The sequence below is a fragment of the Malus sylvestris genome, chromosome 5, assembly GCF_916048215.2.
Source record: "Malus sylvestris chromosome 5, drMalSylv7.2, whole genome shotgun sequence".
Lineage (NCBI taxonomy): Eukaryota > Viridiplantae > Streptophyta > Magnoliopsida > Rosales > Rosaceae > Malus > Malus sylvestris.
In genome coordinates this window covers 18260899-18275082 of record NC_062264.1, presented here as the reverse complement: position 1 = coordinate 18275082, position 14184 = coordinate 18260899, and the positions used below count along the sequence as shown (strand labels likewise).

The window sequence follows — 14184 nt, the reverse complement described above, 5'->3', positions numbered from 1 at the left end:
TATTCTCGTGCTTGAGCCCTCTGATATCTTGTTTAAGACTTGCCACCTCCGCCATCAATGATTCAACTTGGCGAGTTTGAGCAAGTAGGCATTGGCCCATATTGGACACAGAGCCAGCACACTGAACACTGAGAGCCAAGGAGTCTTGAACGGCCGACTCTTCAGACCGTTCTGAAAGGATCTTGTTATCCCTTGGAGTGAGAAGATTCCTAGCTACCACAGTAGCGGTTATGTTATTCTTCATCATAGAGTCCCCAACCGTAAGAGGACCATTAGAAGATAAGAAGGACGGGCGCCATATATTATCCTGACGCTGCTCGTCTGTATCACTCCTAAGACTCAAATCTAAGCAAATGTTAGATGGGCAAGTCATTTTTCAGAAATGATGAAGGAAAAACAGAGGTCAAATAAAATTTCAAAGGTGCAAGATAGGGGAAATTTCTACAAGCAGCAACTTTCTGAGCATACTCTTGAACACAATTGATGTCTCTATAAAAGAAGAGGCAGCAGAGCCACTTGTTCAAAGATCGATGAGGCACCGCTCTTCGAATTTCAAAAGCTAGATTTTCCTGAATAAAATTCGTTGGCATTTTTCAGACGTAATCTCAGCTTTTCAGATATCGCGTGCAACTTTGTCAAAGATCTCTGACAAAGTTGAAAACGCGTAAATCTTACTGTTCTATTTACACCACAGTTGCTGACAAGAGTAAAAGCACAGCACCACCACTTGCTATTGAGAAATCTCTATATATGTCGACATCTGTTCTCCATAACAAGGCAGACCCGCAACACTGCAAGAATACCTAACTCTTCCTCATCTCCGAGAATGCATCTTCAACATAGCATCTCGAAATACTCAGTTTTCTTCCTCTCCGAGAATACCTCTTCAAACATGTCACACCAGAGCAAGATTATCACATATCTTCAGGGACCAGAGCAAGATTATCTCATATCATGCAATCTCCCTGTCCTTTCCTTTGTCCTTGTTCTTGCCTGCAAAGATAAGGATAAAGAAAGCAATATGTCGGAACCTCCACTCAAACTCCCGGTAAGGAACCGACTGCCTGGAACCTTTCCTGATTGCTTACCTAGTATTGCTCTCAAGTAGTCATCTTCAACGGTTGGAGCTGGGTCTCCAGTCACCAAGAAGTGATGAACCATCCAAATGCAAGGGTTGCACTCCACTCCGGCATCAGAGGGCAAATACTGCCGGAGAAGATGCCACACATGCATGGGGGAAAAGCAGGGAAAATACTACTTAAGCAAGGGGAGCAAGTAAGGAAAGTGAAAATGATACATTGAAGCATGTGGAGACAAGCGCAACAAACGCGTGCTGATTCATCCCTGACAAAACTGAAGATCACTTGCCACATGAAGCTCCTCATGGTCCAATTTCATTCAAGATCAAGCCTCAAAGGTCCTTGAAGAAATCACAAGTCCGATTGAAGATCAAGTGTTCACTACTCTTGAATCAAATTCCGCTCCAGATAAAATGAGTAAATTCAGACCTTTGGATCAAGTCTAGCAGAAGGTCCTCCAGCCCAGTTCAAGAAAAAGCCTGTGGAAAGTTAACAACAAGTAAAGCAACTCTTTCAGCAACTCTTCTTACTAAGAGACTAAAGCAGAACGATCAACGATCAACCTAAATGATTTAAAATCAAGGGGAGATACTCATCAGGGGGAGCATCCAAGACAGATCAAGATTTTAACGAGTCAATCGAAGACTTGTGGCCATCCAAGGGGGAGTGTTGTAAATATTATGTGGATGGTCCACATGAATAGTTTGTTACTATTTATGCACAGTATTTTCACTATTCATTTGTGGAAAATTTGTAAAGTGAATAGTGCTTTCTTTTGTTTATATAAAGGAAGAAGAGGAGATGAAGTGAGGTGAGTTCACGGGAAAGATGGGAATAAAAAGAAAGAGAGGAAGAGAGAGAAGGAAGAGGAAGAGAGAAAATAGAGGAAGATGAAAGGAGATAATAGAGAGAGTTATCTTTGTACTCCTATTATTTCAAATTATAATGAAAGCTCCACTGCTGCCCCGAAGACGTACTCCAGTCACACTGACTGTAGAGGAACCTCGTAAATTTTGTGTCTTGTTTCATTTATTCCACTGCACCCACAGTCAATTTTACAACAAGGAGGCCCTTTTGCCATCATTGGCTTCACCAAAAATTTTAGGACAAAAAAGTACAAAAGCAATCCAAAATAATGCACCAAATAATGCAGGGGTATTTTCATCATATAAACAGTATTTTTTAATAATTAATTCTTTTTGTACAGTGTTTTTTTTTAAATTACTACCTCATAATAAGTTAGCAATAATGTGATTCAATCAGTTGTTTATTAAATATTATTTTCTCTATTTTTAAATGCGTTAAAAATATCTTATGAGGCATGTAGTGCAGGTTATAAAAAAAGTCTTTCGCAAGCGCATAATAATATATTTACAACATTTAGTCGCGCGCAATAATATATTTAAAACATGTAAGTCATGCGTAGCACACTGTGATTCAAAAATGCCTTCTGCACGCGCTCATCGGTTATAAAAATGGTCTTTCACACGCGCATAATAATACATTTAAAATGTGTAAGTCGTGCATAGCACTCTGTGATTCAAAAAATGCCTTTTGCACACGCTCACCGGTTATGAAAAAGGTCTTTCGCATGCGCATAATAATACATTTAACCATGTAAGTTGCGCATAGCATGTTGTAAATACAAAAAATGTCACGCTCCGATCCCGATATACGTTCAGGATCGACATATGACATCACCAAGTATCTGTAAATACAACCGACCCCGCCTTTGGGATATGTGCAAAGCATAATTCAAGTTTTGAATTGCGTAGTAATTTTCGTATACTTTATGGTTGCATCTAACCTCCTCGTTAGACTGCCTTCGTACCCTAAACAGAGATCAAGCAATTCGTAGTTCGTCAACTGTCAAACTCTAATCTTTTCGTAAAATACTTATAGCAGAAAACATAGAGTACCGCACTACACATCAACTATAAGCCAAACAACAATTATCATCTTGTCATGCACACATGTATGCCATTCCCACACATATACTTTCCAATTCATCCATCATATAAATCACTATGTTTCACATAATACTACACTTCATAGTATGCAACATCTCACAGAACAGTCAATGAAGCACAATGTCTACTGTGAATAATTCATATTCACTCAAACTTAGGGGCCGGACTAACGTTATGGAAGTGAGCAAGAGTAGGGATTCCATACCACTCAACAAAATCCAACTAAACTATGGTCGCCTATTTCAAATGTACCAAGTACATTTAATCCTCATCACCCATAGAATGCGTGTGGTTCCACATCGCGGACATACCAAGCAGAACCATAAGCATAAACTCAGCGTGCAGGTAGTGATCACCCATTGCGGATATACCAAGCATGATCACCCCTGAATACATATGGTCCCCCAACGCAGATATACCAAGCATGATCACCCCTAGAATGCGTATGGTCCCCCAATGTGGATATACCAAGCAGAACCATATGCATAGTCTAATAACATAGGCAATGATCACCCATTGCGGATATACCAAGCATGATCAACCCTAACAATCCCCCAACGCGAATATACCAAGTAGGACTATATCCTATAAATCTATGTAATGATCACCCAACGCGAATATACTAAGCATGATCACTCCTAGAATACGTATTATCCCCCAACGCAGATGTACCAAGCAGAACCATAAGCATAATCTAATCATATAGGCGGTGATCACCCAATGCGAATATACCAAGCATGATCACCCCTGAATTACGTATGGTCCCCCAATGCGGATATACCAAGCAGGACCATTCATGTACCACTGCTACATGGTGCAGTAAATCCAACACACAACCTACCCATGCCTCAACCCCTATGAGTTACAACATAGTCACCTACACCATCAACTTTTAATGGCCACCAACTAATATGTCACATAAGCACATAAGTTCTACAGAATATTTCTAATATGATTCTAGGATCACATTGTCATAACATTCATCATACTTATCATTCACATTATTAAGAAGATAAATAAACACATATATATCACAATATGACGTCCCATACACGTAAACCGATGTATATATAATCTGAGATAACTCACTAACCAATATAGGCCCACTAAGCCCTACTTAGTCTCTAGTAATACAAATTTTAATATTTAAGATCATTTCATAGCCTATTGACCAAAAGTCAAGTCTCTGTCAAAGAGGGGTCCACAATCCTATACAAGTCAATCTGGAACGTCCGCCCATGACTTTCCGTTCCGTAACTTCCCAAGGGTCTCATTTATCTTATAAAACAATATTCTAAAATTTCGGAACAGTCTAATGATCAAATCTCCTTAGGTTGCTATCAACATTTGGTTTTACAAACTAAGAAATTCAATTAAGGAAGATCTGCATGTTGGATTCCTGATCTGTAAGTTCCTAATGTCCTTAAATATTATGTACTATTACGTATTTAAGTTGGTGCCGATCCAAAGGTCTGATCATCCATTCATATAATGTCCAAATGGCGGTCTCTATAAAACTGTAGTCATACGACAAGATTTCGTCAATTGAACGTCACATATGGAATCAAGGTATCCAAATTAGTCTAAGAGGGGCGGGCAAGTGCGGTCTTGGCCCACGCGCTACGGCACGCGGCATCCGAAGTCCAATTTGGCCAAGAAATGCCTAAAATTGCCCACGAACCGTGGGAACCCTAGAATTAAGTGTGCTTTGATTCGACCTCCATACGTGCTCTAACGCCTCTATCACTACTTGGGGTTTGTTCCTAAGGTTGAGGGGAGCCTATTGGTGGTGGTAATCGATGGAGTTAGCTTCGAAAATGGCGGATCATTGTCGTGCACCTCAAGAACTCGCCAAGGAGTTCATCACGAAGTAAGGCCCAATTAACTCAGTTTTTTTATGAAATTGGAAGGGTAAGGGATGCTAGGTCAATTCTAGGTGATGTGTGGCTTCAATTCACCGGAGAAAACACCGTAAAAGGCGTTGGCAAACATCATTCCAGCTGGTCGGGCCACGGGTCACAGGTGACCCGATTTGGCTGGGTTTTTGGTTGGATCCCCTCTATTTCCTCTCCTCTCATTTCTCTCATTCCCTCATCTTTTCATTGGTCCATCCTCCTCCTCCTTTTCTCTCCCCCAACTCTCATCCTCCCCCTTTCATTGCTGCCATTTGGCAGCTTCTAATATCTTTTTTTTTCTTCTCTTATTAGTCCCTTCCCAAATTAATAGGAACCCCAAAAAATATTAAATCCCTATTTTATTTAAGAAACTTCTAACGTCTGTAACTTCTCTTTTCTCGTCCCAATTCACAAATGGTCTTTGCCTACGTACTTGTGGTGTCGAGCTCAATTCAAAAACATTAAGAATGACACTCGAAGGTCTACGGATTTTGAAAAATTAATTTAAATTCGCGAAAATACTATAAAATACCGCGAATACGAAATATGTAAATTACAATAGTGAAATCCAAAAACGGGATTTCACAAAAAATGCCTTTTGCACGCGCATGAGCGCGTGCATGAAGGCTAGTATATAGAAAGGCTACACGAAACACAAGTCAAGTTGAAATTCTCTTCCTTTAAGCTTTCTCCAATTCACTTTCTGCAAGCTTTCTCGAATCCTTCATTTCTCTATAGGAGTATCCTAGAGAGATTTGGGAGGGACTAACCCTCAATGGGCTAATCACAGAAATAAAATAACGGATAAGATTGAGATAAGCTAATGTTGGAAATATGCCCTGAAAGTCAATCTTTGGAAGAAACCATTCAGGACAATTGAATCGATGTATGGATGACTCTTATACATCAAATGGCAAAGATACTAATTAGGACTATCTCTATAAACGATATATGTCCTAAATAGTGTATCCATGGACAATGGATCGATTGAAGAAGTAATCTAATGATGTTAGACTACAGAGACCTTCTTCACATAACCAAATGTCCAAAAAGGTTCCTGATCATTAGATTGTCGGAGGGATACTGACAATGCGAAGACCGGTACATACTGTGTCTGCTTCAATTGGAAGGATGGAAAGTCTCATCCCATTCGTGTTGTGACACTAAGGCAAGTATGTAGGTGCTCATTAAGGGAATGAGTTCACTGAACACAATCGAACGAGAGTACTTGCATGGAGGTCTACTCACATGTCAAGTAAGTAACTCTAATGGTTGGAATAATATAAGTAGTCCTTTGACCTGAGGCATCGTCGTTGTCTTGTGGTTAAGTACTTGATCTTTGATTATGTCAAAAGTCACTCTATCAGAATGTCAACGGCATAGTTGGGGTTAAGCCACTTAGTCATGAAGGCAAGTGTATGCGCAACAAGGAATCTCTAATCCTCGATAAGAGAGGAAGAATACTCTAAGATATGATTCGGGAATCTTCGGCCGAAGTATCGAGCGTAATAAAGGAAAACGTTCATATACGACTCAATTGAATCATATAAGAAGGAATAATCACATTAGGGGTTTGACATAATATATCCATACCCTAGTAATGTGATTGAGAGTATTGTTTTAGAGAAGGATTAAATTACATTGTAATTCCAACTGAATAGGTTCTCCGAATAAACTTCTACATTAGCTTGGGTAGCTATGACATATGGTTAGATGTCACTCATAGCTTGTGAGTTCTTCTAGATGATTAAATGTAGTCGTCAAAGAAGAAAGGTGAATTAAAATGAAGTTTTAATTCACTAAGTGATTGAATTAAATATAATCAATTGGATTGATGCCAATCACCTCACTGCCTTGCTAATAAGAACCTAAAAGATTGTTCACCAATACACTATTGTAGTGAGTAACTAATGGATGATGGAAATAATTAATTGGATTAATTAAGTGTTGTGATTAATTTAGAAAGTCTAAAGAAATCATAAAAGCGATAAAGATCGTTTTGGGCTTAAAGAAACGTTCGGGTTTAATTGGGCCCATTGGGCTTTTATTCAAGCATTGGATGACTTGAAATAAATGAAAGCCCAAAGCCCAAACAACACAAAGAGGGCCGGCCATTTTAGGTGTGGAAAAGGGTGAGATATTTAGTCAAGTTGTTGGCTAGGTTTCTTATGTCTATATAAGGAACTTTATAGTGATATTGTTCATTAGGGATTTTGTGTGGTTAAAAACAACAAAGAGGCAAAAGAATATCTCTCCAAAAACTACACAAAGGCCGGCCACCTTGGGGTGATTTTACTAACATATCTTTCACCCTTTGGTTATTCCTTCATCCTTCTCACTACTCTAGTAGGTGAGGATCTTTAGAGGTTTCCTACTTTGGAAACTTGAAGAGAACCTAGGAGCACTCATTCTATCAAAGTGGAGGAGGCAAGGAGGGAAGCTAGGCTCAAGGAGTTCAAGGAACAAAGGGCTTGGAGGTGGTCCATCCTTGGTCTCAAGTCTAGATCAAGAGGTATAAGACTAAACCTTCACTTTGTTCTTTTCTCTAAAATTTTATTTGATGCATTATATATAAATCTATGAACCTTGAAGGGGGATTTGCATGACTATAGCTTTGTTAATATGTTATAAATGCTTCCGCTGCTTTCGTATATTAAATTTGATTTGTATATGCATGATAGTCATTTAGAAATCCCATCCATGAATCTCATAGATTTCCCTTCAGATAATCCAATCTAAAATTTTATCTTGTCTGATTTTAAAGAATGTACCAATCAGAGAAATAAATCAAGGATGAGATTGAGATAAGATAATAGTATGCAATGATTGTTATAAATGAAATTTTATCTTGTCTGATTTCAAAGAAACAAACCAACATATGAGATTGACATAAGAAAACCTAATTCAACGGTTCATAAGTGATGAAATCTAACTTTGTCAGAATTTGAAAATTTTATAAAACAAATTTAAAATAACACATCTAAAAATCAATTTAAGAAAAGTTAAGACCAAAATTAAATTTACTGCGCAATCAAATAACTACACAAATAAATATATATTCCCACATAAAGCCCTAAAGGTATATATCTCCTAAGTGGGAGTGATTATTTTTCGGAGTCCCAAAGATTCTTCGGAGTTTCAAAATGAGTTATATCTGCCACTTTTTCTCACGAAATTTAAACCTAAAACCTCTCACAACTTCATGTATAGAGCCCCTCATTAAAATGGCTTTAAGAAAGGGAGAATTCTTCTTTTTTCAAGTAATACAACTAAAATAAAACAGAGAATCATATTCCATACTAAATCAGTAGTGCAACAATTTAGATTCGAGGGCTTTGTAGTTCTTTTTAAGCTTTTTAGCCAAAAAATGGTCTATGAGATTTGTATAATTTCTCATTTTGGTCTATGAGATTTGAAATGGATAGAATTGGTCCCTAAGTTTGTCCATAATCAACATCTTGGTCATTACATGAAAAATTGTTATAATAAGGATAAAATGACAAAAATACCCTCATTTTTGTCAAATTATTTTGCCCTATTATTTATTATATTGAGGTTAATTTTGTCATTTTGATCCTTATTTAACACAAATTTTCATCGAATGATCAAAATGATTGATGGTGGACAATCTCAAGGAATGAGGATCCTCTTAGGATCATATTTGTGAGGATCCCGAATCCTTAAATTGTGTCTGGTCTTCATACATCGTGCGGTCAAAAATTATTTTAAATATTTTAATTTAAAATTAAATATGAATAGTACTTGACAAAAACTGTTCGCACCATATACGATGAACGATCACGATTTGAGAATAGAATCCTCAGAAAGAGGATTCGAGGAGGATCATCATTTAATCTCAATGATGCTTTCTATTGATTTCAAATTTAGGCAAATTTAGAGAGAACATTTTAGCTAAAAAAAAACCGTCCCTTTTATCAGTGACTAAGCTGTGTCTTCTAGTCGTAAAGATCACCCGCCCACTTCTCATCCAACCTCCTCCCACTGCCACACGCACCACCATGAAGCCAATACTGCTCCTCCTCCTACTCTCCTCCCTCTCCTACTCCGTCGCCACCACAGCCTATCCTTCTATTCCGGGCACCACCTCCGTCGAATACGCCGCCGAAACCGACACCCTGATCCCTCCTCGCCGTGAAGTTTACGGCAATGGACGAATCTTCGACATCAGCCACCGGTACAGGACCACCATGCCTGCCTTTGAAACCAACGACGGCGTCGGCCAGTTCCTTTGGCTCCCCAACAGCATGAAGAACGGCTCCATCGCCAACAACTCTGAGATGAAGCTGCCCACTCACACTGGTACCCACGTCGATGCCCCCGGCCACGTCTTCGATCACTACTTCGACGCCGGCTTCGATGTCGATACCCTTGACTTGGATGTGCTTAATGGTAATTCAGTTATTGATTCTTCACTGTTTCTTTGATTTTAATCATGGCTAGTTTAGGGTTTTGAGTGTTTAATGCGGTTGAGTGAGTGCATACTAAGTGTTCGACGAAATTACCCGAGGTAATATATTTCTATGGGGGTTTGGAGTTGTTTGGGGCAAGTGGGATATTAGCGGTTAGGTGCTTCAAAGTTGAAGATGAAATGTTAAGAGTGTGAATTCTGAGGAATTAAAGGCTTGCGTAATAGTACTGTTCTAAAAATTTTCGCCCGGCACTAGGCGGTTGGACACTGTTTTAATTAATCACTAGGCGTTTGAAAATTAAGAAAATATTTAGACCCGCCTAAATCGTAACTCTCACTTAGACAGGAAATCAATAACTTTTATTTTGCATTTTAATCTTTTTCAATAAAATGTAATACACTTGTTGAATACTTGGATGACACTCATTATATGTTTGTTTCCTATGTTTTCAATATGTTATAATGCTTTATAATCTATATATTCATTTTATTTTGCACTTTATGTATCCTGTACAATTATGTATTTATTAAAGTATAAATACACACATATTTATACTATATATAACAAATTTACTTAAATCTGCCTAGTCCACATAGCCGTCTAGCGCCAGACCCTAACACGCCGCCCCCACTAGCGCCTAGAGTCTTTAGAACCTTACATAATAGTTTAAATGATCTTGAGCCTCTCTACTCAATGTCAATTGGTTTTGGGTTGGATCCTCACATTCTAATAGGAAAAGTGGCTTTCACCTTTTCCGGATTTCCTGTTTTGGGCATCTTGAGGTATTATCAATCTTTCTTTTCATTTCTGTTTCAGAATTTGGGTTTTCTGTTCTGTATTCTGTTTGATGTTTTGCAATTTGTGCCTTTCATGTGTATTAGCATTTGACCCTGTTACATAGCAATAGGGGAAAAAGCTCATTGCTTGTGTTGGTTGTATCACTGATATTTTTGTGATTATTATACGTCTTTGTGTCAAAAGGTCCTGCATTGCTAGTTGACGTTCCAAGGGATAAGAACATAACCGGTATGTATTTTTCTTTCAAACTACTATTTTCTATGTGGATGAAAGTGAAGCTTTATGACCTTATCCTTTGTTTCAATATGCATACAAAATGTAAATCATGTCTAGTGTTCAAGTCGCAACTGGAAGGCCAGATAAGTAACCTTTTGGTTGCTAACCAAACACTACTTAGAAACAGTTGAACATAACATACCATGTAGTCTATTTGCTTCTTTTTTTTTTTTATAGGTTTTTGACTGTCCTACATGCTTATCGCAGCTGAGGTTATGAAGTCCTTACATATTCCCAAGGGGGTATGTCGTGTGCTGTTCAGAACATTAAACACAGACAGGTACTGTGATAAATAAAGTCTTTGTATACTATTGTATTGGCAATATGCGCCCACACACACGTGCACCTGTGCGTATACCAGTTATGTTGTATTGTTGTAAAGCTTCTTTTCTTTTCGCTGTTGAAATTTTTAGATAGTTTATAATTTGATACATTGTTCCTTAGGTCCTAGTACTCATGACAATTCCTGCAAATAAAATGCCTAGACTTTTCTTCGGAAAAAAAAACAAGGGAAATTTATGCCTGACTTGACCTTTCCTCTGTTTGATCATTCCTTCCAACCACCTTTTATTTGTCAATGGTTGGACTACTGATGTTTGTACTTATTCAATTTGATTCAGAAATCTTAAAATATTGCAGAATATTAACAAAAAATTCAATTCAGAGAAACATTATACTAACTAGAGCTTACTTCACTTTTAGACGGCTTATGTTCCAAAAGGAGTTTGACAGCAGCTATGTGGGATTTATGAGGGATGGAGCACAGTGGTTGGTGGAGAACACTGACATTAAACTTGTCGGTGAGATATATATATTCGCACATCAGTTCTTTGTTTTTTTTTTTATGACACAGTTTTTTAACAGTCTGCATACATAATTACGGTAATATAATCTTATACTGAGTTCTTCTCAGTGAGATATTACTGATTATATTGCTGTTCATGTTATCATTTCTGTTCTTTCTATTGAAGCTGACTTGTTGGTCTTTTGTTATAGGAATTGATTACTTATCCGTTGCTGCATATGATGATTTGATTCCATCCCACCTTGTTTTTCTAGAAGGCAGGGTAAGAAATCGTTATTTGATAAGACATGAAAGGGGTTTTTTATTTAGTTCATGATCATTTTAATTGGATGAGTTCCAGTTGGTACTTGGTAGATTGTTGAACAGTGGTAAATGCAGCACCAAAAAAAAGAGGCAACCGAGTTGTCTCACATGGTTCTCTGATTTAACCAGAAATTCCGTTTCAATACTCAAGACTAACACTGCTTTCATGTTCCAGGAAATCATTCTTGTTGAAGCCTTAAAACTGGATGACGTGGAACCAGGAATATATTCTGTCCACTGCTTACCTTTGAGGTTGCCGGGTGCAGAAGGGTCACCGATAAGATGCATTCTTATCAAGTGATGCATCTCCGTTACGCTTTTATCTTTCGTAAGTTGTGTATCGATGTTTGGTTTTGATGCGAGCGTACATCAGCTCACGGTTAATCTTTTTATTAGTTTGAGTGTTTCAGCCTACGTTTGGGTTTTTACCTACTCCTATTTGTTGCAGGAAATGATGATCCCCCAAGGAGAAACAGCATGGAATAAGACGCTAAGAAGAGACCCAAGTTTCAGAACAGCAGGGTTCTGAATATGAATGTCGTCTTGAATGTTTATGTTGATAGTTTTCGTGAAACTGAAATGTAATGTCATTGCCGTATTTCCGCCGTCCACGAGACACGCAGCGAGCGCCATGAATACAGACCAAAGTGTGATAAAGAAATATGATTTTCACTGTATAATTTGGTAGTTTAATCTCTCTTTATAACATGGACTTGGATTCTCTGCCCTCCCAATTCGGTGCCCTCCCCGTGCCCTCCTGTTTGTGTGGTCACGGTTAAGCCACGTCAATATTTTATATTACTATTTTTTTTTTCTTATTATTTTTATAAAAAACAATATAAAATATTAGCATGGATTTACCGTGACCACACAAAACAGGAGGGCACGAGGAGGGCACCGAAATGGGAGGGCAGAGAATCCAAGTCCTTATAACATGAAGTTTTTACGGGTTGTTGATAAAAAGTTTTGTTTATATTAATATTTCCTTGAAAGAATTAATTAGATTAGATTACAATATTTAAAAAGAATTTATTAATTTTTCAATCAAATAAAAAACATTATTCAAGAGGGTTTGAAGAGTTTTAAACATCTAAACGACAATGTAACCATCATCTAAGTGTGGAGGATGCAATTGTGTAAATCCTAGATTATATTTTATTCTAGTTATTCTTTCCTATATTGACTTGTATTCCTTAGGGATGAAGGATTTCTTCTCTCCCTTATTATCATAAATAAAGGCACTACGTAGAGGAATAACACATCCTCTACATATTCTTCTACACAACTCTACAAACACATCTCTCTCTCTGCCGTCGGCCCCCTTCCCTTGTCAGATAAAATAGGCTACAACACTTTATCAGCACGCTCCTACCGCCGTGCTTAAGAATCTGACGAGGAAGCTATTTGCATCAAACCAGTTCATCTATATCATCACGCAATCAGGTTCTTCCAAAACAACAGTTTTTATCTCGATATTTTTGCAACCCTGATAGCATGAACATTCACCATAATGCATCACCCAACTTTACATTTTTCGAATTTTAGATTCTACATAAATTCTATATGCATTATATCCATAATTGCATCAAATATATGTCCATGCATTAAATTATTGAATTGAATATGCATGCAATTAAATGTTATAATCTAAAAAAAAAAGAAAAAAAATTACAAACTGCTAAGGTTCTTTGAACCCATAATCTGAGCCGTTAGTCCAGGCCTGCATGCTGTATGGCTAAGCTTTGCCGAGCCACGAGACCACAAGCCAAGGGCTCCAAGTTTGAAAACCCAGAAACCTCGATGCCTTCCATGACATCTTCACCATCACAGGTGGGCTTGCAGCCCAACGTTGACCTTAGGTCACTATCCTGATGGCCTGAAGCTTGTCTACCGACGTAGATTGACCGAGATTCCTTCAAATCTCGTCGGATTTTCTTTGAAATTCTGATTCGAATTTCTAGGGTTTTGGTTGAAATGTTGAGATTCCTCTATCTTCGTTCATATGCGTGATTCCCATTGCCTCATGAACTCGCCCCAAGAGTTTTTGTCCCAAAACATGGCTGCCTGAAGCTGCGGCGCCGGTCTTTTTCCTCAATGAGCACATCTAGCTACGGCTAGGGTGTTTTTGGTCCCAACCCGAGCCCAATTAGGCCTTGGTTTTCTCGGCCTAAAAGAATTTTTTTTTTCTTCTTGCGTTCGCCTGAAGCAGCCCAAACCTTTAGCTTGGCCCAAATTCGACATCAGCTCGTAGGGCTATGGTGTCCCCATGTATGCCATCGGACCTGATCCCAACCTGTAGCTGGTGAATCGATGCACATGTACCGTGACGCATAGGATTGCTTCCCCTGGGAACACAGATGCTGCAAAGCAGCGGAGCACTCCTCCGCATAGGACCTGCAGTCATAGCTTGCTCCTCACTGCACCAGATCAGAACCCATTTGGGCCTCAGTCTTTGGGCTTACACCTGTAGCCCCTTTTTTGTGATGTTGGGCCAGCCTACATGCTAGGTTCGAGCCCATTCGAGCCCAAGTTTGGGCTTGGGCCTCAACGGTGCAAATTTACTTATCCCATCCATGGAGTTTAGTCCAAGTTTTTGGGCCCCGAGTTTTAATTGCCTAAATCAACTGC

General features: G+C 38.5%; 1 protein-coding gene across 2 annotated transcripts; it reads left to right on the top strand.

Moving 5' to 3' along the window:
• Positions 1-8833: 8833 nt before the first annotated feature.
• On the top strand, positions 8834-12236 carry LOC126623855 (cyclase-like protein 2). 2 transcript variants are annotated; one of them, XM_050292834.1, is made up of 7 exons: positions 8835-9354; positions 10356-10400; positions 10656-10728; positions 11151-11248; positions 11445-11515; positions 11732-11884; positions 12005-12236. In XM_050292834.1, the coding sequence occupies exons 1-6, from the start codon at positions 8964-8966 to the stop codon at positions 11855-11857; spliced, it is 804 nt and encodes a 267-aa protein (XP_050148791.1). In that variant the 5' UTR covers positions 8835-8963; the 3' UTR covers positions 11858-11884; positions 12005-12236. The 2 variants fall into 2 exon arrangements, with proteins under 2 accessions (XP_050148792.1, XP_050148791.1); XM_050292835.1 differs by lacking the exon at positions 10356-10400 and having other exon boundaries at positions 8834-9354.
• Positions 12237-14184: the final 1948 nt, after the last annotated feature.

Coding starts and splice junctions, on each gene's coding strand:
- LOC126623855 (XM_050292834.1), top strand. CDS start 8,964: ATGAAGCCAATACTGCTCCTCCTCCTACTCTCCTCCCTCTCCTACTCC. Junction 11,249..11,444: donor CACTGACATTAAACTTGTCG/GTGAGATATATA, acceptor CTTTTGTTATAG/GAATTGATTACTTATCCGTT. Junction 11,516..11,731: donor TTGTTTTTCTAGAAGGCAGG/GTAAGAAATCGT, acceptor TTCATGTTCCAG/GAAATCATTCTTGTTGAAGC.